This window comes from Leptidea sinapis, chromosome 2 (assembly GCF_905404315.1).
Source record: "Leptidea sinapis chromosome 2, ilLepSina1.1, whole genome shotgun sequence".
NCBI lineage: Eukaryota > Metazoa > Arthropoda > Insecta > Lepidoptera > Pieridae > Leptidea > Leptidea sinapis.
In genome coordinates, this window is record NC_066266.1 from 3239717 (window position 1) to 3266252 (window position 26536).

Genomic DNA, 26536 nt, shown 5'->3' on the forward strand with positions numbered 1-26536 from the left:
AAATAAAACAATTCTTATGAACTATATTTTGGTAGCAAAGTAATTTTAACCTAGCAACACCGGGCGGCAAATTAAAAAAAGATCAAAATGATACCGCACGTGCCGTGTCGGCTTTATGTAAACAAAGAAATCCCTTTGACCTTGCCGCTATTTACAAATAATATTTTTGTCTTCAAAATCAAATTTCATTACGCGTTTAGTTGCGGTCTGTGCTGGTTGAAGACGGTAGATAAGAAATGAACTCAATAATTGTAAGTTCTATATTCTTTACCTTTTAAACATTTATTATTTTAAGTACTGTAAACTATAATACATATTATTATGCATTTGTCAATAAATAGATTATATCATTACGTTAATTACTTAAATTATTATGTAGAGCTTGCTATAGGTACTTAAAGTGTAATGTAGATTATTTAGCTTTTGTTGAGGGCTTTATTTAAGTCTAATATTGTTGATTGTTTTTTAAATGAGGCCCTTTGGAGTTTGGACATCGTTCCACCACATGAGTAACTAGTGTATGTATCTGTAATGAATAGGTATCTGTTTTATTTACTCATGTGGCATAATTAAGTAGTCAGGACCCATGAATTTTTCACATCAATACAGATGCTATCTGTCTTGTTTTCTGTTTAATGGGAGTACTGATTTGATCCGTAGAGAATGTCGGGGTTAAAAGGAGCATAATATTATTATGTTCATCCCCTTACCTTATACACCATACTAAATTTCATCAAAACCGGTTGGGTGAAAGCCGTCTAAAAGTAGGTACCTATCAAACAGACAGAGAACGCTCAGAAGTTACTTTCACATTGATTATATTGTGGACTGTGGGATAACTTATTGTAGTAGGTTTTTCTTAACACAGTCCGACATTTACGCGCATGTTATGTATCACTTAGAATACAAAATAATAATTATATTTAAATATAAATATACCTACATGTACATCGAAAATATTTTGTACCTTAGCCAGAATTCATTTACGTTTGCGTGATAGTCACAAGTCATTCTACCTTTTTATTAAACCAGCTAGTCGTTTTAAAAATGCAAAGGCAATCGATTTTTACTCATGATAATTATGTTATCTCAAGTAAATCGATGTTTCCATCCTATGGATTAATAAATTCTAAAAAATACTTTTGGTGTTCATAATTATATTACGAGTTGAAACATTATATTATAATTTTTATCGTTTTGAAATATTCCGCAATAAGTTGCCTAAAATCAGTATGAATACTTTTTCACTAAACTCTCTTTTATTTTTGATAATAATAGCTACATATTAATTGTATTAATTAGTTATGTTTCGTGAAATATTACATATTATTAGGTAGGTATGTTTATAAGTTATTATGGTTAAAAAGAACTTGCACCCTATGTACCTACTTCCTCTATAGTAATATTTACAAATTTCACGTAAATCGTAGCTTTTCATACATACTAAGTAGTAAGTACATAAATACACAGGACACAGTCGGGTGGGAGATGAATTGAATTTGTTCATTGAATTTTTATATTGTTTGCAGGCAAAAATGTATCCAGTTAAAGAAGATAATATTTTCTATGATAATTTAGTGAACAATATTCAAAGACTTTTTATAGACACAGAAAAGAATGGTAAGTGCTTTTCGATTTTCGAATATGAAATTGTACTAGTGGTAGTTAGGTATTTAAGTAAAATCTTTTTATATTTATCTATATAATCATCTTATGATTTAAAATGAGGCACCATTTTAAACCATAGAGATAAAATTGATACTGCAAGTTACCTATTTGTAAATTTATATGGTTCTTATTGGATTATGAATTTTATATTAGATGTTAAAGAAATTTCTCTGTAATTTATTATATACCTGAATAATTTAATTAAATAACCAACTCTGAAAAAAACCAGTTCAGTCGTACTAGGTAAAAAAGGGTTACATACACATAAAATAATGGCTACAAAGATGTAATTTTTTTTTAGATTCTCAACAGTTCAGTGTTTCACCAAGTAATTACTCCATAGCCAATCGATCATCAAGTTCCAATGAAACATCACCGGAATCTTATTTTGATTACTCATTTTACCAGTCTGATTCATCCAGTTTGAGAAACCAGGCCGAAACTAATAATTATCAACAATTCAGATCACAGCCTAGAGATATCACAGGATTAACCTACAGTCATGGTCCAAATATGTTAAACACCCAAAGAAGAATCGAAACTCCAATTCGCAGAGAAAGACCAATATTAGGTAGACAAGTCTTACCGGAAACAGGGTGTTTAAAAGAACCAGATAATAATATGTGGCCATCAAGTCCTGAGAAACAAGGGTATGAATTGTTTCCGATCAAAAAGGAGTCTCCTCTTGGGAGTCTCTCACCAATTAGCAACAGGACTTCATCATTTAGCATTTCACCAACTTACGTTGATCCACCACAGGCTACTGCTTCATGGAGACTATTGTCGGAAGACTATTATAACATGAGGCCGGCATCAACATCTACCAAATATGAAGAGTCAAAGATGTGCACATTATGTAAAAAGAATGGTGAAAGACCACAGGTAAATATTGATGTTATTAACTACACATGTATTTGGCCCGGGAACCAGGCTCAAATCTGATTAAAATTACTGAATGTATAGCTACTGTAGACTTATCAAATAACTTCTACTTTAGGACTCAATACATCCTCCAGATCAAGATTCTGTCTCAGAAATGATGAATCACTTCATCACTTTAGTTAATGCAGTGCATTTCTCACTCAAAGCAATGCATTCCCCACTCAAAGCAACCAAAATGTAACAGAACTTTCAGCCATGCCATAGTATAACTCAAAATTGTCAATTTTTAAATTTCTTTTTATTTTCAAAGCTCTATAGCCCAGGGATGAAATTTTCTATATTTAATTTAAGCCTCTTCTATTGCTTTCTTGCATTTATCCTCTTTTGCAGTTTAACCCTGAATATTGTGTAAATGATCACTTAGTTCTTTATTTTCATAAGATGAGGTTAAGTGATCACTGCCACCCTTTTTCCCACCACATTACCTTGCAACACTGGAGGAATCATAGGAGTGTTGCCAAACTTAGAAACAGCAACACACTTTTTTTTGAAGGTATCAATGACATATTGTCGACTGCAAAAGGAAGCTCATTCCATATTTTGGTTGTATGTTGAAGAAAGTTTCTGAAAACCGTATTTTTTGGAGAAAGCCAAAAATGACAAAGCCAGATTGGCTTCGAAGAAAATGGTGGTCATAAATAGCAATAGTTCAAACTGGACAACACAACACATTCTAAAGCCCACATCTGGCTTCATAATGTGGAGTATTGCTGTCTCATGTTCAGTACAACAAAGTGTTGCTTGGATTGTTGGCGAACCAATGCTCTGTGAATGGTTAGATCACTTGGCATTGTGTAAAGACACCGCTAATCATGATATGACTATTTTTTAAAAATAATTTTGATTCACAGTTAAAAACATGAGAAAGAAGTTGAGAATGTGTGTATGAAAAAATGGCCACTTCTTCCTCTTACTAAAAACTACACATTAGCATCATGATTCTAGCCTTGTTGTAAGACTGTCTGCATCTATAGATCACTGGAGAAATAAATAATATAATATGTTACATTTCAGGTCTACATGGACCATAATCTAAAGGAGAAGAAAGACAAGAGATATGTGGTTACTTGTCCGATACTGAGATCACATGTATGTACTATTTGTTCGGCTAGCGGTGACAACGCGCATACTCTGTAAGTAAAATTAGAGATTGTATTGTGAACTAACTGTAGAGAAAAGTTTTATAAAAGTCACTCTTTAGTAGGTAGTATCTTCTGTTTCTGTGTGAGTTGTAAGGTAGCTTTGGCTTTGTCAGTCCCCAACCTTACAGCCACGAGTAAATAGTTAAGTAATGTTAAAAGCGCCTCAGCCCTGAGTAGGTATCTAATAAGTATAACCCAACACATACAAACTGAGTATGTCTAAACTAGGTAGCTATATCTTTAAATGGTGTCACTATCATTGGTATATTGCATTTCTATGTAGATCTTGGATAGAAAAGCATATTAAACTCAGGCCATATTTATTTACTGGTGCTATGTTTATGTGCAAAGCTGAGTCTAGTACAAAAACAGAATTAATGAGATCTTATGACATAGATAACTGCAAGAAATGGCATATCAAAATCTTGCGCAACACAACAAACTAAATATACTGTGGTACAAACTGTCAATGGTTAAATGTCTCTCCCTAAAATCAAAGTGATAATCGGGAATAAGTTTTTTCGCTTTTATAATAGGTTTCAAACACTTGAAGATTAATTTTTTCAAAAAGTTTCGTATTAAGTGCTTAATCTCGTTGTAAACCTATTTTGTTGTAATGAGTTTTGTCTTGTTGTAATAAACACAGGATTACATGGCCCCATCAGTCTTTTTAATGTCTGGTGTATTTTTCCAGGCACAAATATTTCTAATAATTTCTCCAACATCTAGGTCCAGGTTGTCCGGGTTTTTTAGTGGAACTTGAAGATCAATACCGGCATCCAGATCTACCTTAAAAGCTTTGCCAGTCAGTAAATCTCGGATCAATTTCGGATTATAATATTTCTCTAGTGGTGCAACTAAGTGTTAGCACCATCTTCTAATAGGCCTTATTGTCTTATATTAAGATTTCTATGGTTAGCATTATTGGCGAGTGATCTGGGCTCAGATATTAGCCTTCTTTTATGTTCAAAAAACCAGAAGATATTTTTATATATGTATATAAAAAAATCGATGAGGTCCGGAATTTGTTGTGGTTCAGTTGGCCAATATGTATATTTTCCTGTTGATATAACCTGACATTTCGCATCTCTAACGGCCTTAAGTAGATCTTGTCCCTTTGATGTAGTTAACCTAGAACCTACAACCAATCACCTACACTTAAAAAACTTTAATATGATCTGCTTTTAAATAATATTTTGGTGGGCAGTACAATGCCGATATAGTAACAGGGATGTCTTTTGATTTGTAAACTGACAGCAACTGTTTTTATTTCCTGTTCTTCATGCTTGTTAATTTGATGGTGTTGCAATGTGACTCAGAAATCGGAAACACGTCAATATTATCTCTAATTACTTAGGACTATTTGCAGCTCATTTTTCACATTTGGACGTTGAAGCTTTTTTTACGCGCAACTATAGTTCATTCTTATAAACTCTCCCAAGATATGTCAGTGGTTGTGTCGGACAACAAAATTTTTAACCAGTTGATCTTCTCGTATCAATATCTCAACTAGTAAAAAGTTGCTATTTACAATTAATATGCACTTCAATTTAATTTTATACATAAAAATGTATATTAGTTTCCGGTAGACGAAGACGGTAGGTCCCCAACAGATGGAACGACGATCTGGTGAGGGCAGCGCAAGACCGATCGTTGTGGAGACCTTTGGGGGAGGCCTTTGTCCAGCAGTGGACGTCTTCCGGCTGATGATTATAATGATGATGATGATGATGAATGTATTTTAATTGCAGGTCCTATTGCCCAGTTCTACGCAACAAAAACAATGGAAAACCGCTCCCATCAACCACTATCACTTTGAAGAGCACGCGAGTCAAAAGCAATGGACAGAAACGGTACTAATGAATTATTGGACGTTATACCAGAAAAACGTTCCGAACCACAATCATGTAGAAATTGAGTTAAGAACACAAAACTGGACATCATGACTTAGTAGCCCAACTCACAAGTATGGAATACACTAATATTTATTAAACTTTACACACGAATTCCTTAAGATGTGATGTTTGTGGTTTGGAACGTTTTTCAGGAACTACGTCCTATTTTAAATAACTGCGCGCTTTGGTACAGGGATGTAACCGTCTCATATTAACATGTAACGCAAGCAAACATCCGTAAGTTTGCGCACAGTACTTGATTGGTGATTTTGAAGTGTATGACTGAATGTGACGTCACAAAATGGCGGCTTATCCGCTGTATCAACGTGCGGGATTATTAAGTAAGATGTTTGCTCTAGTAGGCTTCTTTCAATAAGGGACATCTATTATCAAATGTACATCTTTTTAATAACAGTTCTAAAGACTGACAACAATACAGTTGATTTTGTATTATGTATTGTTATACTACGATTATATACTTACGATTCTGTTATACTATGTTTAAAACAGTTCGTAATTACAGGAAAACTGTAAAGTATGGCATATTGTAATATTAACAGCACACTGATGAGTGGGAACATAATATTATAATTGTTTTACGAATTTTGTAAGCTTAAAAGTATTTTTAATAATTATATTTATATTCGATATATTCTGTTAGGTACAGTATGCCCTGTTTGCAGTTCGGTATGCAAAGTTGTATCAAGCAAAAAGTGCACAAATTACTCACAATATACTTATGATAATTTCATTAAATTTCAACAAAATATTTTACAATGAATATTACTGTAATGATCTCATTTCGATCTCTATATAAAAGATAATATACTTATGATTATTTAGCTCTGACTAATCCATATGACAAATATACATGAAAATAACACGTTTTTATTATTAGATTAGGTAGGTAGACCTATATGTTGAAATGTTTTACCCAGATTATTTTATTTAATACTAACCTTTTAATTGAAATATTTTTAACAAATGGACCATGTTTACTGTAAATTGTAATCAAAATCAACACCTTAACACTAAAATATTAACAATAATATTTTATCAATAATAACCATATTCTAATACAAGTAAAATATAGATAAATATATATTAATATCATTCCAACTACTTCAGTAAAGCAATATTAATTATTTTTTATCCTGAGTCATTTTATTATTAATATTTTTTAATTTAGTCTGACTAAAATCAAAATAAATCTATGTAATATTTGTTAAGTATAAGGTTTGTTATTATTATTGCATTATTGAAACAAAAATAATTAATGAGGGTCACACTTAATCAAAACTAGGGCCACGCTTAATCAAAACTAGGGCCACACTTAGTCAAAACTAGGGCCACACTTAATCAAAACTAGGGCGTGCACACGCACTTTTACTAATGCGATTACGAGACTACAAAAACGAGAAACGTTGGTTATTAATCATATCAATCATTGCGATAACTTTTTACCGACATTATACATTGCCGTATCTAATTGAATTTAGCACACAGACATTCGTTTATTTATTTGTTTGCAAACAAATATAGATACATCCTTAAACATAAAGTAGAAATAGTAAAAATAGAAATATGGATGTCTCCTTATACAGTTTCACTAAGTACCATTAATATTTAAATTTACACATAAATTACACTTAGCGTAGCAAACAACCAGTTAATAAATAAATCTAACCTAATGCAGTTGTAGACATTTTTACAATTTAGAAGAAATTTCGTGATTTCTAACTTACTCTGTTAATAAGTGCTAGGCGTTAGTTCGAAGCCAGGAATATATAATTGTGGTATAGCGATACTTTATGGTACTTATCGCATTGGTGATGGTTTACGTGTGCCTTACTGTGCGCCCCAGTAATAGATAATAATAAAATCGCCCGCAGGTATCGTATAGAGCCTGTTTGTATTCAATTTGATGCTATTAATAGCAATTTTAACGCGTCAGCGGGACCTTAGGTATGCCTTATCGCCTCAGTAATAGGATAGTAATAGAATTGCACGCCGATGTCGTAAAAATAATGTAATATTTTTCTTCTAACGCGTTAGTGAGCGTTTAGTGGCCCCAGCACACACAATAGTTGTACACCGACTTGTTCACGCAGTTTGACGCGATAACTAGTGTGACATTTTAAATAGATAATGAGCGTTTAGACGATAATTGTTTTGGCCCCAACAAAAAAGTTACTTTGTGCTTGACAACACCTGCGTCCCGTGTACCATAAAAGCGCGTTGTAGTTTTTGTCAACTGTTGGGGCTATAATTGTATTCGTAGAAATTTTTATAACAGGGTCATTTTTATAAAGATAGACTTTGTTATTGTTGAGTATGGCATCGTTCTATTAGTAATTTTTTTAACATTTTATTTTGACTTAAAATATACAACAAATTATGACCAAGCTTAGTGTAAAGTTAACATAATATAATCTATAAATATAATTATTTATAAATTATAGTTCATGGAAGTACTCCTCTATTCTAGGGATATTCGTAAATATTAGTAAGTATAAGTATAAAAAGTCTTTTATGATAGATTCTATTTTTAATAAGCATATAAAGGTACCTATTGACAAACAATTTTCGTATTTGTAACGATATATCATAAAAATATAATGTTATCTAAATTGAGGTGAGAATGTAAATAGTTACTTGACAGCACTGCAATTTATAGGTAACTCTTGTTATTAATTGAAATTAATCTGAACACGTTTTAGTAAATATTTTTACATTATTACACAGATTGCCTATCTGTGACCAAATTTTGATCATGTTTACAGTAAGTAAAAGTAATCAAAATCACGGTATTTTGGATATATAATCTATATTAGGACTAATAATTTAATATAGTTGCATATTTCTTTCGTGTGTAAATGTAGACTTAATGTAGCTACAATCTTTTGCATCCCTTAAATCGGATTATAAATCATGAAAAAAGTTGTATTTTAGAAATGAATAGTTTAACTGTTGAGTTACAACAATTACAGAAAGAAACGGACTGAGCTAGAGTCAGAAATAGTGATAGAGACTTTTCTTATTAAAAAAAAACTTACTTTTCTAGCTAGTATTTTATACATATTTTATTTTGACACCATTAAAGAATCATGACTATATCTTTTTTCATGTTTATACTTAAAATAAAAATCACTGCTAATAAAAGGATTGTGTGGTTTTATGAAACAACAGTAAAAGTGAAACTTATTTTCACATTATAGACATTTAACTAAAAAATTTTGTAATAATAATTTCCATTATGGGTATAAAAATCACTTATCAATCTTAATTTTATAATTGGACTATTACTCATTCCAAATGACTATTCAGTCAGCTGCTATAGGCGCCGCCCGCCTGTCACGCGACATGCAACACACAGACGATGTAATAAAAGTTTCACTTTAAAAGTTAATTACTAATAATATTAAAAAAAATATTCTTAACTTCGGCATAATTTTTTTTTGTATATAACACACCTATTATGATAGATACCGGATTTGCGCTTGACAAAGTGCCCCTCGTACCACAAAACTCAATGCGATAATTGAGCGACATTGACTTGATACGTTTCATATTGTTTATCTACTCTCGGCGTACTTATTATGACATAAATTTGTTGATGATCAACATATTATACGTATAAATCAACACTATCAATATTATTTTTCAATAATGACTAAGTATTTTTCATTTACATTTGACAGCTGTATGCAAGATTAGGAATCAAAATATTAAAGGTGATTTTAATATTAGAATCTCATGAAAATAGTATAAGGTACATATTGTAACTATTAAATAATTGTTCAAGGGTATACAGTGTTCAACTTGTTACATTTTAATATTTTTATATTTGACAACTGGATGTAATCCAGAATTATATTAGGAGGGTAGGTTCTAAACATGTAAAATTATTGACACGAATTGTTTGACATAAATCAAACATATAATTAGGTATAATATGAGGAAAATAACTATTATAAGATAAAAAGTATTAAGAGCCTAAAATTAGGCTTTAATAATGTTTTATATTTTGCATGCAAGGTTAGGATTTAAGTTATGAATGTTATTATAGTGGGGAATTGGGGATACGTCACTCACAAAATGACACAATAATTAGGTATAATATGAGGAAAATAACTATTATAAGATAAAAAGTATTAAGAGCCTAAAATTAGGCTTTAATAATGTTTTATATTTTGCATGCAAGGTTAGGATTTAAGTTATGAATGTTATTATAGTGGGGAATTGGGGATACGTCACTCACAAAATGACACATTGAAAAAATTTGAAAAGTATAGAGCGACTAAGATTATAAGAAATAATTATTATAGACAAATAGCCTTATGGTGAATGATACATCTTTAATTGAACTCACAATTGTGAGTGGCATCGCAAACTATTATATAGATGTCAAAATGCGTGCCATTTGGACGCTTTCGCGTCCCGCGGTGCATGTGAAGATTGTTGAAAACACAATTATATTCGGGTTTGGAACCAAGTTTTTCCACATTTTAACTGCAACATGTTAATATTTAGGGTTTTTTTAGTAGTATATTGCATTCTAAATTATCTTAAGATTTTTGTAGTTTGTTTTTAAATGTTTAAAAGTGAATACTCCGTTGTACTGGATTTTATAATCCTAAAAAAATATTAAGTTTTTTATTGAGGTGACATTGTAAATATAAGTATTAGGTTATTTTTTAAATTTATTGATAGTTATGATATTTGGTAATTATGAATTATTTGTATGTAACTGCGTTGTAGTTTTAAAATTAAACTTATGTCAATTGTCACACGTCATATTTGGTACAATATGGTCACATGTATCTTTCCAAGTCATTCTATTTTGTACCAAATGTGTTGATGTTTTAGAAGGAGTTTTAATTTGTTTTGTGTATTTTTAACTGAATTGTAATTTGTCTTAATTGTTTGATATAAAAAAGACGTGTCGCCATTTTGATGGTGCAATAAATAACTATTTCATAGACTGATGATGTTGGTGATTAAATAATATTTGTTGTAAGGTAAAAATATTGCCATAGTTTCTTACTTTGTAATGATTTGCTTAGACTATGTTATTATCATTTTAATTGTTTCTTAACCATTGGAATGCAATAATTATTTAAAACATTCATACTACCGTAACTCGTAGAGATTTTAATACTGTTTAGTTTTTTGGTCAAGTAGATGTTAACTGTCACTTCGTTAAGTGTTTATCTTAACACTTAACACAGTGTAATAAACACTTAACGAATGTAATGATTAATTAATAATGAACTTACCATGTGTAATGAATACAATTTTCAAGTGCTTTGTTGTACCACTAAATACAGATAAATCGCTACCACTAAATACAGATAAATCGCGAGTTGAATGCTTAATTTTGGAATGCGATAGTGATGTGACCTAATTATAATCGATGACCATAATCATGAGTGTGTCGATAAATTTAAATAATGCTCCAAGTTTACCATTTAATTACTACTTATTGAATAATCAATAAATGAAATATTTTATTTTTCATCATTTTAACCTTCTAATTAAATCTCAAATTATTGTTCTGCATTTCTTCAACATCATCATCAGATCTCTGCGACGATCGTTCCTGTGCTGCCCTCATCCAACGTATTCCAGCGATCTTGACCAGATCTTCGGTCCTTCTTGTGGGGGCGCCTACCAACACTTTCTTCAACACATATTTCTAAAACAGGGGATCGCAACTTTATTATTTACGCGATAACACGGTAAGGCACGACTACGGCACATCACTACACTGTAGACGCGTGAGACGAGGAGTGCGGACAGCGGGGGGAGATGCTTCCGCTCTTTACCTGAGGCCCCGACTGCATTCAATTCGCGCGATATCTGTATGTATTATACTGTCTCAACGTCAAGTTGTTCTATTGAACAACTATTGCTAGGGGTGTCACAAAAACTTGTTATTAGATATTAACGAACATCCGTATTTATAACACATAGTATTATTTATCTACACCCATGCTATAAATCCTCTATAAAAGAGTCTAGAACAGTTTGCTTATTACCAACATTAAAACACCCCCCAATGTCCTAATAACCATTACATCATCCAAACAAGTGTTTTATTGAGATTCAGTACAACATTATATCATCCGTTTTCATAATAACACTTCTTTGGATGATATTATGGTTACTAGGACTGGTTTTTTTAATGTTAGCAGTAAGCTAACTGATTCAGAATCTTTTATAGAGGATGCATACTATGGGTGTAGATTAAGTCTTGTATGCAACTGTTGATGATTAGGTATTAAAACACTCGTGTGATGCTATTATCACACGAGGCGAAGCCCGAGTTAAAAACCCAGATTCGTGTTTTAATACCAGTTTAGTATACAACAATTGCTTAAATAACTATTACTTACTAATTTGGTAATAAATTTCAGTAGGTTCACCTACTGAAATTTATACATAACACGATCTTTAGATCAAGTCGTGTTATGTATGGCACGAGGGAATCGTGCCTCTGTAAATGATTTCTTTTAAGTGACACTCCTAAATACTAGTACCGGCTTGCAATGAAATGAGTCGGTATGACTACGGACAGCAGGGGCAGAAGGGAGACGCTGCTGTCTTCCATTACTGTCTATTGGCAAAGTTGAGTCATTTTATATTCATTACACATGATAATACAAAGACAGGATTTATTTTGCACTTGGCTTGTACTAAAATTTTTAACTAGGCTATTAATTAGGAACAGTTCCTGTAGGTACGTGGTTGTTTTTAAAACTTTAATATTTTAGTGTATGTTTTCTATTGATTTTAATATGAAGCGATAGTTTATATTGCATATTCTAAAGTACATTGTGTACGAATTGTTTTTTAAATATATTTTGATTTCATATTCTATATTGTTGTTTTATTATTCTCAATTTTCTGTAGAAGCTTTCTTTCGTGAGAGGATCACGACAGTCATCACTCATGAGCCTAATACCTGCATTAATTGTTGATAAGCCCATAGTGTTTAGCTGCTGAAGCAAGTTATTCAAAAAATTTTCTAAAATCTGGAAGCACTGGAACAGGTCTAAATAAGCATGATCAAAATAACAAAAAGCAAAGGTATTACTTTGGTGTATTTCATGAGGTCAGGGAACGCACCCCCATCTATGCATTCGTTAATATTATTGCTGATTCAGGTGCTATTATATCAAGTACCTACCTACGTTTTCTACAATATACCTAGATAGATAAATATCAGTCGAATGGCCCCAAAGGTTAATTGAAGATTTTTATTATTGCTAGGTACATTTAACATATTTAATTTCAAATCAATTATTTATTATTTGAAACCACACACTGATCAAAGATCTATGACATAAATATTTAGTTTTGTACAATACCTTACCAGGATCTTCAGGATTAGCGAGATTTTCTTCAGCACGTGCCTCAGTCTTTGGCATAAAGAAAAGTACGTGATAATACATGCGCACTTCAAGTCTATTAGGTACTCGTTGCTACGAAATAATCATGGTTTTAAGGATAAATAAATACCTAATAGGTCTTTTTTCATTTCAATTTGGGTGAAGTCCTCCAATCAATGTATGGAATAGGGGCTCCTGTATCCAGGTACTCCGACCAGATCAGCTCCTTCCAGAAGTTCAGAACACTCCTGGAGTGTTCGCAGATTTCTCGGAGCGACCTCGTATTCACTAAGGTTTTTGCCCGTTGGTTGGCCACCCCTGTATATTCCAGGATTACGTGAGTGACCGTTTCGTCCTCGGCCATACAGCCTCTGCACTTAGGACTGTCCGTTACGCCGATTGTGAAAAGGTGCTTGTTTAGTGATGGTGTGTTTTATATACCCGTTAGGATGCCCACCATGATTCGGATATCGTGTCTCTTTAGTCTGATAAGTCGATGTGTCAGTTTGGGCGATAGTGCAGGAATCGCTTCTTTCGACTGTCTACAGCTTGAGACATTTATCTATGGGTTTTGTGTAGGTTGTTGGTGAGCGTATCCAAATAAAACAGCATCAATAAATTTATTCATTTTATTAATTTACTGTACAACACTTGACTAGACACTATATGTACCTTATTATAATCTAAAGAGCTGGCGAACAAAACTGTAAGTCATTTCCAATCAAAACTGCTTATAATTGTGTCGAAACTATATTCAAACAGAATAGAAACTACAGCAAGTGCCACATATTGCGCATGTATCAATCACAATTATGCGGAGATACGCAATTTTGGCTCAGTCGTGAGTAGCTATTTTTTGCGAATTGACGTCTAGGACGTAACGCAAAATATGACAGTCATACCTACCTTATTGTGCAATTAACGCATTAAAAACAGTAACGGTAAATCTACAAAACCTGACTTCGTTTGGGTAATTTGGAAATAAAAAAACACTAAAACAAGAAAGTCGTCATACCCGAACAGAAGTTCTACTTTAAACCTGTTGGAACAGAGACAATTCCGTTTGCCGGCCATTTTACGACTAAATAATAATAATAGAAATATAATCCCGTTATCCTGTTGGATGGTCCCCAAGACACAATATTAAATGTGAACATACCAAAAAAAGCCAGTATATTGATTTAACACTTATTTTTCGGGCAACGTGAAGTAAACCGTCAAAAATTATAAATATTGTAGATGGCACATCTACAATATTTATATTCTGGTTCTGCTACGTAAACATACGTACCTACCTATTATATCGAATATTTTGCCAGAATATAACTATTAATTTTGTATTAAGACATTTCAATTAACATCACATACATAAATAACAAGTCATAATTTTATTCAATCAAACATTCAAATAAAATAAAGAGTAAAAATTAAAATAACATTTAAAACTGGTTGGTTTATCAGATACAAACAAAATTAAGATCAATATTGGATTTTTTTTAAATACTCAAATAATAATAATTATACATATTTAAAACTATTTTAAAGGACCTCGCAGCTAAAAAGTTCGAGCTATATAATTTGAATTTACATGTGGGGCATATTATAAAACAATAATTAAAGAAAAACCTCACTTAAAAATATATCATCACATAATTAGTGTAATAAAACTGATTAAGTGCCTAGTTGATAATAATTTATTACTACATAAGTGTTGATTTTAGCTGTGCACTTACTAAGCTATGAGAAATTTTTAAGCACGAATTTTAAACTCGCTGCTACTAAATATATTTTATTTAGAGATTATTTGACTTGATATAAGAGCACTTGTAAGTGCGATACAAAATAAAAAAAAATATTTTAGAGAAAACTGTTTTTTATACGCTTTATATTAGCTTCACTTGCATGATTATATGTATATTTGTAACTGACTCCTTTAGACCCGTTTTTGACTCACTTTAAACGGCCTACTACTACTAATTTGATAAGATTATTCCATTATTCAATTTGCATACTAAGATTTTTTTCAATTTATATAATTTTTATCTATAGTCAATAAGGCAGGAATTGATGTTAAAGTACTTAATAGTTTTAAAAATACGCTTGTATAGAAAATTAACTAAAAAATGAAAAATAAATAATAGTTTAAAAAAGTAAAAAACACGCTTTATATAAAATTTAATTAAAAAATTTAAAATAAATATTAATTGAAATAGTTTAAAAAAAATATTTTATTGTAAAAAAAAGCGGGGGGTGCTTTTAAAGATATTATTAAAATAATAATTATTCTACAACCCACGCTTTTTTACAATAAAATATATTTTTTTACACTATTTTCAATTTAAATTTATTAAAATTTATTTTCTATTTTTAATTAAATTTTATATAAAGCGTTTTTTTATTTTTTTTAAACTATTATTTTTGACATGTCGAAAGCGGAACACTACTTCAAACGGTTCACTTATGAGGCGTGCAATAATACGTTTTGAAGCGATAGTCTTAAGGCCGTTCCCAATATTCAGTCTACCGCCTACTTGAGATAAAAATCGTAACTATCGTTGATCGTCGCTGTCTGTCATTGGGACGACGTATAGCTTACCAATATACCTTATAAAGTTTGTATGGAAATTGCAATTCACGCGTCATTCAAAAATGTATAGTAACAGAGTATATAATCATTTGCTCTCGATCTACATCCAATTTCAAAATCTGCATCGATTTATGATAGTCGTACACAAACTAAAAATAAAAATAATAACAAAAAATGTAATTTGAATAAAAATAGTGACTCAACTTGATGATCAAGAGAGCGGGTGGAGGCCTGCGCCGTCTGCGGTCTTGCCGATACGTTCCATTGCACGTCGGTACTCGTGTGTGGCGAGAAATCAGTACAGGATTTGTATTCTAAGCCTACAACAGGATAAAGCTACTTATTCATTTAAATTATCAAATTAGTATTTTTTTAAATTTAATATGGCTGTGAGTCTTCTCATAGTGTTTATTTAACAACCATGCATATTTTAGCGACAAGACTTCGAGCATCGTTGTAAATGTACCGGCAACAAATATAGTTGTAGTAGCTAAGTATAGCAACAGAACTAAGGGGTGCACAAACTCTCGTTATACATAAGCATTAGTATGCTTGCAGATCATAACTAATACTGGATGCGGCAGTTTTTCGATAAAATATTGATTAAACTGATATTTTACCGATTTTACGGTTATGTACTGTTTGAGTAATACAATAGCTTAACTAAACATAATTTGTTAATAAACGAAAGCAAAATAATCAATAACAATTTCAGATCTTGAGTAAAAGAAGAAAAATTTTTTTAAGGTAAGTAATTTTTTTTTTGTAGAAAAGCACACTTGTGCTTGAACAAATAAATAATAGAATGAATAACAATTTTGGACCGCAAATGATACTGAATAGTATTGTGATAAAATATTGTTTTTTTGAATTATCAACATAACATTAACTCGTTATAAATATAAATACTATTTAAGTATTACCATGCAAATGTAAGCATGAAAAAATACGTTAATAAACATAACACTTTTAGATCTGAATGAGATTACTAATTTTAATAAAACATTATACGACTGAGTACATGTATTGAGTATTTAAAACAACAAACAAATAAATTTACAAGAATCAAATATTTTTTCCTTCAATAATATTTAAAATTTTACTTCGTAAAAAGTAATACTTAATCTTTGACGAATTCAATCCATTTATTAAGAGTATTAATAATAATTTTAAACCTAAAATAACATTTGTTTCTGAAAAAATAAAATTTAAACGTACGTAAGTACTTTCATGTCTTTGGTCATTTCGAATAAGGTATATTGTTTTTATGTATATATATTTTTTACCTAATCTTTACTTTTTGGTGTGATTTACGTGATGTGACATATCCATTGATTCTTTGATCGATGGCGAGTTAATTCTTTGAAATTGATGCAATTTTAGTTCAAGATAATTATTAGATTATATAATGAAATATTAGCATATTATGTTATTTATATATCTAAAAATAACATTAAAATAATATACTTATAACAATATCTCATGATCTCATAACCATCTACGCAATATTGTTATATGGACGAGTGTTTGTGAATTCACAAACTATTGTTCTTTACAAAAACAATAGGAATTGAGATGTGGGTGTTTCTCGCTTATACAACTCGGCTCATTGTTGTACCTGAAAACAGACGATATTTTAATAAAACTTTAATTAAAATACTATAAAATTAGTAAATTATTATTTCTATAGGTATAATATATTTTTTCAAAAACGCCATGACTTAAATAATATACCAACATCATTTCAAATCTTAAGTTTCCCGAAATGTGATCACCACATATTTAACTGAAAAAAAAACAGCGATTTAGTTAATAAAAGCGGCTAAGATTAAATGTATTATTTCGAACGATACATTGGCAGGTAGGTTATGTAAGTTGCCACAGTTAGACATAATAAAATACACCAATTTCGTGTTTTGTCACATCCACCGTTCGGATCAATATTAAGCACAGCGAAACTCTCTAACAAAAAAACCGATTCATTCGATTGTATGAAACGCAGTCATTGACAGATTGAAAGATGACGGCTATATTTTAGCCGAAATCTACTACGTTTTAAGCAACTTTGCTTTCAAACTTAGCCGGAAAATACTTCGTGGCCAACCGCCATACTGTAATTACTCCTCTTTCAAACTTATGTCAAATGACTGCACGTTTCATACTAAACTAAATTTTTAGTTAGGAAGTAGTAGTTATTATTATTACGTAGTATTTACACCCGCTTTGCATGCACACAAGGGTAGGACTTGGGTCCTCTTATTCTAGTGAGAAGAAATCAATATTATATTATAAGGCCGATAAAACGTAGAACTGAAACCGCTAGAAGACAATACAAATACCATTCTGGTTCACAAATAAAATTTGAACAACAAAATTTTATGAACGACGCGGGACTTAATCCCACGACCTCCGGCGTTCCGTGCCGGTGTTCTAACCAACTGAGCTAACCGTTCGAGTAACGCCTCGTTATAAAATCTTGTATGCTTTGTTCAAATCACAGGTTGTGGCTTCATCTACAGTATCTACTTTACAGTTGATAACCTGCTCAACTCCAATATTTGCATATTAGGAAATTGACTTGAGATGTCGCTCTTGTAAATCTAAACAATATATTATGTTTTTAAAGTGATAACCCTCACTTCTAGGATTAATACACAAATAAAATTTGAAAAACAAAATTTTATGAACGATGCGGGACTCGAACCCACGACCTCCGGCGTTCCGTGCCGGTGCTCTAACCAACTGAGCTAACCTTTCTAGTTCTAGCTAATTCTGGTTCATTAGTAAAAAAAATAAGTATATTTACCATAAAATTTTTTTAACGCAGTCGCTAAGGAGCAGGATCACTTAAAACTCATGGTAAATGTACTATAGTCATATTCAACTCATGCGAATTGATGTCTAGGAAATAGCTTACGCGTTAGTCCTGGAGATGTCCCGGGAGTCCAGATAGAATTTGTCTTCTTTAACAATGTAGGTCATAGAAGCTTCGTACACGCCGCTACCAGGGCCTACTGTTATCTGATTAAAAGATTGGGTAAATATATGAGGCTATTAATTATCAATTTATTAAAAAAAAGTTGTGCATGATACCTCCCGCAGAAGTTTAGTACTTACGAATGATTATTATGATGTAGTAAATAATATGTTGTATAATTTTGCGCAGCGGCCATGTTGGATTTCATAAATGATCCCAAATTCGATATCTGCCACCCGACAACATTGAAAATATATCCATTTTGTTGCAATAATAATAATTATTGCGCCGCGGCCATCTTGAATTTCAAAGTACAATACACATACGTCGTGATCCCAAAGTGACACGTAGGTCATGTAAAGCCCTATTTTCAGACAACACTTTATTTAACTCTATAATATATAGCTATAAATCAAAATCGATTCTTAAGCCATAAACACAAACAAAATACACTTTTCGTTTGTTCTTTAATTTAGGAGTTTTGGCAATTTCGAGTGATATTACGCGGTTTACCGTGGCTGGTAACCATGTCTTATAGGCCTGAAAAACCTTATATGGGAGTTAATTGCATAGTTTGGTTGCACATGGAAGCAAGTTCCTTGAAAACTGTGGAGTGAATAATCGCTACACATCCAGATGGCTGATAATTCGAGAAGCGATGCGTTGCTAACAATCAAATGGCCCTCATATCTAAGTATGTAATGTACTAGTAGTTGTACTTAGATGGGGCATTTTTGTACCAATTCTTACCTCGTTGCTGTTTGTTGCCTTGTTCTTGAACAACTAGCAGTGTTGTACAGACCACCGACACCAAACCTGATAGTTTTCTATCGAAGGGGCACTTTTGCACTTAATTTCCCCACATAGCTGTGACTGTTTCCTTGGATTATACAACTGCTAGGGGTGTATCTATTTTAACTTGATAGTTCTCCGTAGAGAGGGCACTTTTTCACCAAACTTTCCCAGATAAGTGTTAATGTTTCCTTGTCTTTTACAACTGCTAACGGTGTGCCTACCTTGAATTGATAGTTCTACTTATAAGGAGGCACTTTTGCACCAAACTTCCCCACATAATTGTGACTCTTTCCTTTGCTTTTCAACTGCTAGCAGTGTACCTACCTTAACTTGATAGTTTTCTTTAGAAGGGGGCACTTTTGCACCAAATTTTCCCACGTATCCGTCTGCGTCTTTGGCTCCCACAAACGTTAACACGCCGTTATTGACACGCTGTCGCATCACCCATTCTATACTAGTTAGAGTACGAAGCTCACACTTTAATCTGAAATTACGAAGCAATAATAAGAATCTATTGTACAAAGTGAAAGAAGGAGTGGACGGACACGTCTATAAAAGATAGAAATACTTTAGATTTGGTGTAGAACAATATTGTTAACTTCGAATGAGATTGTCGTTCAAATCTTGTTGACGCGCGGCTCCGATCCAGTTATGGTTCAGTTAAGGTCCTAGGGAAATGATAGGAGAATACTAAATAGAGCAAAACGTGGACAGGATCGGAACTAAACGTTCTCGATTTTTACCTACCTTACAGTACTGCTCAGGATTTTTTAAAGACACTAAATTTTGAGCGGCATCACAATTAAGATCTTCACTTTGAGACATAAGCGGCCTTACAAATAAAAAATAAATTGGTATAAAGTTCTGCCTGCGAATACCTACTTAACAATAATCTGCAAAATGTAGACTATATAGCTATTTTATTCGCAACGGCGCCTATTTCTGCCGTGAAGCAGTAATGTGTAAGCATTATTGTATTTTGGTCTGAAGGGCGCCGTAGCTAGTGAAATAACTGGGCAAATGAGGCTTAACATCTTACGTCTCAAGGAGACGAGCGCAGTTACTGTAGTGCCGCTTAGAATTTTTGGGTTCTTCAAGAATCCTGAGCGGCACTACATTGTAATGGGCAGGGCCTGGCGTCCTGCTCGTCTCATTCCTTACTTTCATAAAAATATATTGCTGACAACACTGTCAATACAATGATAATTCTGAAGTATTCCGAATGTCAAGCAACCTTGCCAATAAACGCGGGATACATTATACGTCTCAATAAATCAATCATAAGCAAAATGTCTATTTGTAAACATTTTGCATATTCTTGGTTTAATCTCAGGTACAACTTAATACCAAGCTTATTTGTAAGGTCGATAATGTTGATTCTCACTAGTTACGACTAGATTAAAGACGAAAAACAATAATACTTTTACACTAATATTGCTTCATGCCAGAAAAAGTACAAAGCAACCCACTGGAAAAATACTACGAATATTGTAGATGTAATCAGTTCGAGACGGGAATACTATACCTCATATATTCTGTAATTAAATTAATATAATCCACGAGCGCGTTTGCAGTCTTTGTGTATATCACCTCCTGTGGTGATACATTCTCCCACGACAAACACGAACACCAATGGGGTTCGATTCCCGCCTCGCTGCACGAACGATTCTTGGGAATCTAAAAACGAAAAAACAAAATCAATTCAAAATGGCGGCGCAGACACTTCTATTTTATTTATATGATGGGGGAAGGCTGGTCACACGGTCAGGATCTTAAGGGTTGTCCATTGTTGTGGACATTTAACACGACAGTATGTAAATCACTTTTATAATGAAATCACATAATCAGCAAGCAAAGCTTCACTTCACAGTTATATCAGATTACGTAATTAGAACGTGGTATTCTTGGCATGTGCGTGAACAACCACCTCGCTCGATAGTTCTTCTCTGACTGCTTGCGGCACTCACGCGGCACCCGCTCTCGTTCGCACTCGCACCGCATGCCAATTACACCTGAGCTAAGATGAATACCGAATCATCTTCATACTCGCTTCTTGGCTAGACTTGCTGCGGAGTGGGATTTCAAACATATGCACTAGACTTGCAGCGGAGTGGGATTTTAAACATAGCAGTTGCATATGTAATATTATTGTCACTCCCAATGGCAAATAAATATTGATGAAGATGTTGAAAAATTACGGTCCGAGCACTGATCCCTGAGGGACTCCAGAGGTTGCACGGTAAGATTTTGACGTAATCCATTGATAGCAACAGTGTTGGGTCGCTTATAAAGATAATTTTTACACTAGTTTAACAGTGCATCTGATACCCCATAATAATTTAATTGTTTCAGTAGCAAGTTGTGATCAACTTTATCAATAGCCTTTGAAAAGTCTGTGTATATTGCATCTGCCTGCTGATTGTTCTCTAGTGCTTTTTACAAAAATAGTTAATTTTGAGCTTCAATAAATAAGGTTTTCGACAAAAATGGATTAATAATTTGAAGCAGATAGATTTTAAATTGCAATTATATGAGTTTGGTGACGGTGGATCCTATATTAAGTTTAAGAGCACTTCTTTTTGTTTTAACTATTAAAAAAGTCAAGTTACACACTAACATTAAGCGGGAATATAACACTATTCTTTGTGAAAATATTCGCAACTAATGCCTTACTTCTTCTAACAACGTCAATCCTCTAGTCAGATCAGCGCCATTGATCTTGTAGGGGTTCCAGTATTTCCTCAGATCCATGGCGTCTAGAATAGTTGCGTGTATGTCATGCGCAGTGGTCAGCACGTCCACGTTTGCTTCCAGGCTGGTTTGAGTGTGGGGATGTCGTCTCCGGAGCGCGTCGGGCAGACGGATGGCCATCAGTGGCAGCCGCTCTTCCAGCTTACCTTGCAACGTGGCTCGCACTTTGGCATATCTGTAAAAGGGTAATACATCCAAGTATTTTTTAGTTTTTTAAGTGTCTCAATTAGATTCTAAGGTGGTTATAAACTGCAAAAATTATAATAAATTTTTATTTAACAAATAACTGCAATAAAAAGGCATTGCAATTAACCTTATTTTTCGCGCGTAATTTGACCTAACTGCGGGAAGCAATGTTTATTCTATCGTAATGACGTCAGTTCGCCGTATAAACAACATGATAAAATGCAAGTATTGCAATATTCCGCTTAGCACATCCTTATCTTAACATATAAAGAGTCTCAATTCGATCCTAAGCTGGCAATAAACCAATAAAAAATATATTTAATTTCTATTCAATGAATAACACTTTTGCTTTATTGTAAATGCTGAAATGAGATTATTGCAGTGTACAGCTTGTCTTTTTTTTATGGAATAGGAGGACAAACGAGCGTACGGGTCACCTGGTATTAAGTGATCACCGCCGCCCACATTCTCTTGCAACACCAGAGGAATCACAAGAGCGTTGCCGGCCTTTAAGGAAGGTGTACGCGCTTTTTTTTAAGGTACCCATGTCGTATCGTCCCGGAAACACCGCACGAGGAAGCTCATTCCACAGCTTTGTCGTACGTGGAAGAAAGCTCCTTAAAAACCGCACTGTGGAGGACCACCACACATCCAGATGGTGGGGATGATATCCTAATTTGTGGCGTGTCGTGCGCAGGTGGAATTCGGCGGCAGGAATCAGGTTGAACAGCTCTTCGGAACACTCCCCGTGATAAATGCGGTAGAAGACACACAATGAAGCGACGTCTCTATGCAACGCCAAGTGATCCAGCCGTTATTATTTTATTTTTATTCAATTTGGTTTGTTGAAATGTGAACCAAACCCAAAGGCACGTCTGCAATAAGCTCTTTGAAGCCATAATATATTGATATCAAGTGTCTACCTGGGAGTGCTGACATTTTTAAAATTACTAGCTGCACCCAGCTACATCGCCACGGCACTAATTGCATTTGTGTAATATAAAAATTATATGCAAATAATGCAATAAATTACTTGATGCACTTTCCTTAATAAGTATTACCGTTCATATATTAAGCAAGACTTTTGTAAATATGTAAAAATTCTATTGTTTTACAATGCAAAAAATCTGATACAATATTACCTATCTCAACTATTCTATATAGTCCGACCTTTTTTGTAGGTAATTTAAAACGAATGATGTATTGCTGACCTGGGTCCGTGATCACCAAACACCAGCAGCATGGTGTCCTCTCCCCGACCCATCTTCAGGAAGTTCCTCAGGAAATCCACGGTGTCCTCGTCAGCCGTGGTGATGTAGTTGAAGTCATCGTGGGTGATGTCAGCTACAAATGTAAAGCAAAACTTCTTGCCGTCCAGCTTAAATAACTGAAATATAAAAAAATAACATTTATTAATTTAGCTCAACTTTTGTTGAAACAGCAGGGCAAACGAGGGCAAGGGTACCCTAATGTTAAGTGATAACCTCCGCCCACATTCACCAGAATCACCATAAGGAATGATAAGAACATTGACTGCCTTTTAGAAAAGGGAAAGTGTACGCGGCGCTTTTTTTAAAAACAAAATTTACGCATGTCGCTTGGTCCTTGAACCACCGCACAAGGAAGCCTATTCCACAGCTTTGTTGTATGGAAAATTTTAAGTTCTAATTTGGAGATTAAGTTCCTTGAAAACCGCAGTGAGCAGGAATGCCACACATCCGTATGGTGAGTATGTTATCCAAGTTTGTGGCGTGCGAAGGGGGAATTCGGCGGCAAGAATAAGGTGAAACAGCCCTTCGGAACATTCATAACACACACAAAATTGAAAATTAATTTGACTTGCATTTAAGTAGAAATAATTTAATGTTACCTGCTCAGTGAGATTGAACATCAGTTTGTACTGGGGCGTGTCCCCCACACAGTAGCGCTGCTTAGGCCTTCGCCACCACTTCTTGCCTTTCGCCGACTCCTCCATGAAAAACGCCCTCAAATAATGGTCTGCTGGCTGTCGTTTGAATCCCTTGAAACGGTACTGAAACGTACCTATCCAGGGCATATCTTCGTAATACGCTGTATGGTAACTGAAATGAGGGTAGGTGAAAATTTTCAATATAGTACTTCTTCCACGTACAACTAGACTGTGGAGTATATTTTTCGGGAGAACTAAATTCATCGACATAGAATAGATTGCACAACTGAAGTGGCAGTGGGCAGTGCACATAGTTCGACGGACAGATGGCCAGTGGGTCGGTAAAATCCTTAAATGGCGACCACGTACCGGAAGACGCAGTATCGGTAGGCCCTCCACAAGATGGACCGACGATCTGGTCAAGATCGCTGGAATAAGTTAAATGAGCGCAGCGCAGGAGCGATCGTCGTATACAAAGGCCTGCTGATTAGTATCGTCCCGGAGTTACCGCAAAAGGAAGCTTATTCCACAGCTTTGTGCCATGTGGAAGGAAGTTCCTTGAAAATCGCACTGTGGAGAAACACATCTAGATGGTGGGGATGATATCTTAATTTGTGGCGTATTCTCTTCGGAACACTTCCCGTAATAAAGACAATAATAACTGCGATAGAAGACACACAATGAAGCGACGTCTCTACGCAACGTTAGATGATCGAGCCGTTCACACAGCACTGGACCCAGTGCTGGGACCAGCACCCTGGGCAGTTGGGGACCCCCAACAATTCGAGCTGCTCTGCGTTGCACGCGGTCTAATAGGTCGATCTGATCGAGATGATACTGGGGTGCGTCAGACCAGAGATGATGATGCAATACTCCACAGTATGTATAGGTACTCTTAGCCAAACATAGTAAACGCGTTCTAAATTTTAATAAAAAAAATCAAAATTAAAAGATTCTAAATTGCAACAATATTTATGACAAGATAATTTGTATAAAAATTTGAAGTTAATTTTGTTTTAGTATGACAAAGAAGTAGAATTTCATACATAGAAAGTGTCATACCATTTGTTATCTGTGCAGATAAAAAATATTATCATACTAACCCATCCTCCGCTAGTTTGTAAAAAATAAACGGCATAGAGTCAAGAGTTTCGTTACCCTTTGCCTTCTTTCTTACATCAGGCAACTCCAGTTCAGTCTTGCCAGTTAATATTGGAAACAAAGCGGCTGGCGTACCATCGCCCAATATGTTGTATCTGGAAAAAAAAATATGAAGAATCTTTTGGGAGGTAATTTTAATTTTTTGGAACCCCAGAGTGTATCAACTATATATTCATTAAAAACCGGTAGGTAAGGTTGGACTAAGATTAGAATAAGGGTGTAATGCCGAGAATATATTATCGTCATTTGTTCTAAATCTTATATCTTTAAACGAGCAATTCGTGTATATAAATTTATATAATATATATAATCTGAATCTCGGAAACGGCTCCAACGATTTTAATGAAATTTAGTATACAGGTAGTTTCGGGGGCGAGAAATCGATATAGCTAGGTTTCTATTTTAAAAAATGTAGTTTTATCCGTGTCTTAATGAGAAATAGCTATACTTAATAACATTAGAATACAAAGGTAAATTTCGCCACTATATACAAGACTATAGTAGCTGAGATGGGACATTGGGTGATCCGGAAAGTAGAAGACCCCAGTTCAAGTTTTGTACCTTCTTAAAAATCCGACGTTTGTCTCTCTTGCTCGCTTTGTTTGTCGTTAATATATTCTTGGTCTATGTTATTGTAGAACCGTGTGCATTAAAAAAAAAGATTAAAATAATTAGTATGCATTATTTACATGGGGGTTTTTATAAATCTTACTGTCTATTGTCTGTTATTTGCAATCTTTAAATGCTAAAGAAGTGCAGCTTCTTGACAGAAAATTATCAGTTTTGAAACGTGCGTTTAAAAGATTGGTGGTTATGTTAATATATTGCCTTATGTCAAGTTATAAATAAATATCCTATACCTTAAGTTACCTGGAATAGATCGCTGCGTAATTGTGCTACCATAACTATTATTTTCTACATACGAGTAACTTTAAAGTAACTTTATTGTATATGTTAAGTGCATTAAAGAATTTTCATTCATTCAACTTAGTAATTCCCGTTGGTAGTTCTGTACCAAGGCAAGGAACTTAAAAAACCCGAAAAAAAATTTTTCCCCACCTCCATGAAAAGCTGTCTTGTAGTCTTTGGTACGAGAGACAAAATTGGCCGACGCTCTCCCGGCAAGGCG

The 26536-nt window shown here is 33.7% G+C and overlaps 2 protein-coding genes across 4 annotated transcripts in view; one reads left to right on the forward strand and one right to left on the reverse strand.

Annotated features, from left to right (window-relative positions):
• Positions 1-190: 190 nt before the first annotated feature.
• LOC126975229 (uncharacterized) lies at positions 191-8122 on the forward strand. The gene is made up of 5 exons (XM_050823028.1): positions 191-251; positions 1530-1620; positions 1970-2550; positions 3625-3743; positions 5504-8122. Exons 1-5 carry the CDS (start codon positions 237-239, stop codon positions 5610-5612), a joined length of 915 nt encoding a protein of 304 aa, XP_050678985.1. The 5' UTR covers positions 191-236; the 3' UTR covers positions 5613-8122.
• A 5534-nt stretch (positions 8123-13656) lies between these two features.
• Positions 13657-26536, reverse strand: part of LOC126975740 (uncharacterized) — a 30417-nt gene continuing 17537 nt past the window's right edge. For all 3 annotated transcript variants that reach the window (XM_050823761.1, XM_050823753.1, XM_050823771.1), the window contains 8 exons: positions 25350-25502; positions 24208-24418; positions 23549-23724; positions 22074-22326; positions 20926-21077; positions 19725-19884; positions 18546-18649; positions 13657-17246 (listed from right to left, as the gene is read on the reverse strand). In XM_050823761.1, the coding sequence (XP_050679718.1) occupies positions 17171-17246; positions 18546-18649; positions 19725-19884; positions 20926-21077; positions 22074-22326; positions 23549-23724; positions 24208-24418; positions 25350-25502 (1285 nt within the window). In that variant the 3' untranslated portion in view covers positions 13657-17170. The remainder of the gene's footprint in view (positions 17247-18545; positions 18650-19724; positions 19885-20925; positions 21078-22073; positions 22327-23548; positions 23725-24207; positions 24419-25349; positions 25503-26536) is intronic.